The sequence below is a fragment of the Solanum tuberosum genome, unplaced genomic scaffold (genome assembly GCF_000226075.1).
Source record: "Solanum tuberosum cultivar DM 1-3 516 R44 unplaced genomic scaffold, SolTub_3.0 scf00204, whole genome shotgun sequence".
Taxonomy (NCBI): Eukaryota; Viridiplantae; Streptophyta; class Magnoliopsida; order Solanales; family Solanaceae; genus Solanum; species Solanum tuberosum.
Genome location: NW_006239127.1, coordinates 111,751 through 115,535, shown reverse-complemented (window position 1 = coordinate 115,535; position 3,785 = coordinate 111,751). Strand labels below are relative to the sequence as shown.

The 3,785-nt window shown below is 30.5% G+C and overlaps 1 protein-coding gene across 2 annotated transcripts in view; it reads right to left on the bottom strand.

The window, feature by feature from the left end:
- Positions 1 to 2,760: 2,760 nt before the first annotated feature.
- Positions 2,761 to 3,785, bottom strand: part of LOC102601069 (cell number regulator 6-like) — a 7,693-nt gene continuing 6,668 nt past the window's right edge. For both annotated transcript variants that reach the window (XM_006355485.2, XM_006355484.2), the window contains exon 5: positions 2,761 to 3,277. In XM_006355485.2, the coding sequence (XP_006355547.1) occupies positions 3,047 to 3,277 (231 nt within the window). In that variant the 3' untranslated portion in view covers positions 2,761 to 3,046. The remainder of the gene's footprint in view (positions 3,278 to 3,785) is intronic.

Below are 3,785 nucleotides of genomic sequence, written 5' to 3'. Positions count from 1 at the left end.
AAAGTATATACTACCTAACATACTAAATGAATATGTCGTAGAATAGAGGAATTTTCATAGAGTTCGCATCTCGGGGTTGGTTTGTTCGGATCGGAGTTGTTTGCTAAGGAAGGTACAAACTATTATTAATTATCAGTGTCAATGGTGAAAGCGATTTCAGATTTTTTTTATAGTGATGTTAAGGAGGACAATGCACATACTAGTCTAATAAATTAGTAGAGCTAGCTGAGGTAGAGCCTAACTTTTTTTAGGCACACTTCGATGAAATGTTTGATGCAATGATTGAAATAGCACATAATGAAAATTTTAGTCGAGACATGAAATATATTGTGGTTGAATAATTTCACTGGTGTCAGAGACAAACTGTGATTACGAGGCTGCAAAATTTTTTATGTTTAAAATTTGTGCCGAGAACTTTTTGTTGTTCTAGTATATCTGCTCTTTTTGGGCCTTTTCACCTAAAATTGTTATTGGCAACTGTTATTGACTCAATAGGATAGGAGGCCTATAGCCTAATTTATATATAAAAAAAAGAGATCTTATGATTATATATATATATATTTTTTATTTTTTATTTTTTTCAATTGTCATTATAATATTTCTTGTAATAATTTGTAAGACATAAATAGACATATATAAATTATTATACGTTATATAACACTATATATGTTTATATCTTAGATACACTCTTATTGATTATAATTTTGAAATTATTATGAATTGAATAAATTGTTATACCAACTATCAAAATATTCTAGAAGTAGTAGGAGTATGAAAAAAATAAAATTGAAACTTAACTTGATTCACATACCAATTAGAGTATCATTTTTACTTGTATATATATGTATTTTGTATTACATTTAATTACAAAAATAGGTCGGCCTTTAAAGTTAAGACAATGTCTTTTTAAATTTAATTATTTGATAATCTTATTTGCTTAAACTTGAAATGCCCAAGAGACACCTCAAAGCTGTGTTTTTAAAAACATTTTTTGGGTGAGTTTCGGGGCGGGCTCACCAAAAACGCACCGGGGCGCAAATGTAAGGCGTAGATCCATAGGGCGTAAGTCTTAGAATTTGGAGCGTAAGCTCCAAGCATAAAAACGTATGCTCTGGGCATTTTTTTTATTTATTATTTTTGAACTTTTTTTTGCTTTAAATCATATTTTTATGGGATAATGCATAAGTACCCTAGACTATGACCGAAATCCCAAAGACACACTTAAACTTAACTAGGGTCCTATTATCCCCGTAAACTCATTTAAAATGGAATAAATACACTACAAAAGTTGACATGACATAGAGAGTGTGCACACTCTCTTGAAGGCAAGTGATGAGTGCACAAATTGGACACGTATCATTTTTTGATTGGTAACTTTATAATTAGTTAGTACACATATTTATTGATAATAAAACTTATATATATTTAATTATTTTTATTTCTTTCTTTGTAAAATATTTATTTTAATTTCTTTTCACTTTTAAACTTTTTTTAATTAATTTATTATCTTTTCACTTTTAATTATTTTTAAAAAATTATGTGTATTTTTAAAAATAATAATTTAAAAGTCTCCTTTAATTTTAATGTTTTAATTTTTTATGTTTTATTTGATTTTCTTCACTTATTTTGATATCCGTTCAAAATTAACTTATTTTAAATACAAGAAATTTGAAATCAAATCAAAACGAAAGACAAAGAAAATAAAATCAATAGAAAAAACAATGAATGGAGGTAAAAAAGTTCGATACAAGGTAAAAAAAAATGTATTAACTTAATTTAAATACAAGAAAAAATTAAAAAAAAAAATTAATTAAAAAATAATAATATTTACACACGTGGTGGGTGAGTGTGTACAAACACAATCAACTTGAGTGGTTGAAAGTGCACATCAGCACAAAAGGTGCACAGAAATACGAAAAAAATGAGTTCAGGGGGGGTAATAGAATCGTAGTTAAGTTTGGTGTGTCTCTGAGATTTCGGTCATAGTCTAGGGGGTACTTATGCCTTATATCTATTTTTATGATTGGTGTAATGATATTTCTCAAATAGTACTAATTGTAATACTTTTTTTCTTCATTATTGGTGATTAATACCTTTCTCAAATAAAAATCATAATATTTTTTTATATATATAATATAGGTTATTTAATAAAATTTATTTGTAAAATAATTGAAAGTTTTACTTTTACTTTTTTTTAGTAATAAAATTATAAAATTTAATATACATGAGACTACGCCCCGTAGATCCATAAGACTTACGCCCTGTGTCTCGGGGATTACGTCTCGCCCCGTACTGCATAAAACATCTCGTCTCACGCCCCCGCCTTTTAAAACATTGCCTCAAAGAATTGAAGGCATTCTTACAAAGCCAATTTGAAAATATAATTGATTCAAATTGAAGTGAATTAGACAAATTAAGAAGAAGAAAGTAAGTGCAAATTTAATTGCATTAAGAAAACTTCAATTAATACTAACAATAAATACATAATTATTTATAGTTATATATATTATTCCTCCGTTTCCTTTTACTTGTCACTTATTTCTAAAATAGTTTTTCATTTTTACTTGTCACTTTTGAAATATCAAGAAAAAACAATATTTTTTTTCCATATTTTACCCTTAGTATTAAATACTTATTTTTCAAATCATTTTCTAAGACATCATTTAATTGGAGATAATTTGATAAAATACTTATACCAATAATTATTTTCTTAATGGATGTGTCAAATCAACTGTGACAAGTAAAAGTGAACTGAGGGAGTACCATTATAATTTTGAGGCATTATTTTTCAGGGGCCTAACGCCATTGCTTCGGTGGCTTTTAGCGTTGAGTCCCCCTGCTTGGAACACTAACAAAAAGAGTGCAAATGTCACTACTGATCGTTTGCAGTCCAAGACATTATTTGTCCTAACCTGTTCATAAAAAACAATGACCATTTTTTTGGTTCCTGTATAACTTAGTTCCAAGGTTGCTGTGCCAGCAACGTATTCTATTAACTGTTATGTGATATACTAAATTGAAAAGTATTTGCTAAATAGAGAAGTTATCATAAAGCTTGCATCTCGAGGTTGGTTTGTTCGGAGTTATTTGTTGAGGAAGGTACAGATTCACGGTTGTCGCTTGCAGCAGCATTCATCTCCTGAATAGGGGGAGGATTGACAATTGTCATCGGCAGGGCAGAATTATCTGACAGACGATTCTTCATCTCTCTATGCTCCTGGCACAAGGCACACCAGTGCAAGCAGCAATGTGCTAGGCAAGGATCACAGGGGGAATTCTGCATCATTTCGAAAGTTGTATACAACCATAAGGTACAATCTGATAAAGAACACATGCAATATTAACCATAAAAAATGAAGACTTAAGTCCCATTCTAATGTCTTTTTTGTACATCAGGACCAGTTTGTGTGCACCTTAACTAATCCATCGGGTACATGTTACCTACACCAGCATAGATGCTGAGTAACTCTTTTCGACAAGACTTAAAGACATATAGATGATAAAATCACCTAGCGATTATTTGCGTCTACTAAGATTTGAACACACTGGTTTCCTATGGTTCATTCAAGTTTCTTTCACTGCTATGACAAACTTAATTGACAAGTCTCACTCTCATCTCCCATCAGTTAACTTTAGGGCAACCACATAGATGACAGAGGCAACATTGCATTTTACAAAAAAAGCACGTGAACTTTCTTTATTGAAAAAAAAGGGAAATATGTGCACTAAATATCCCACATTCATGCGGGGGGGGGGGGGGGGGGGCACCTAGGAGGGTGGTATGT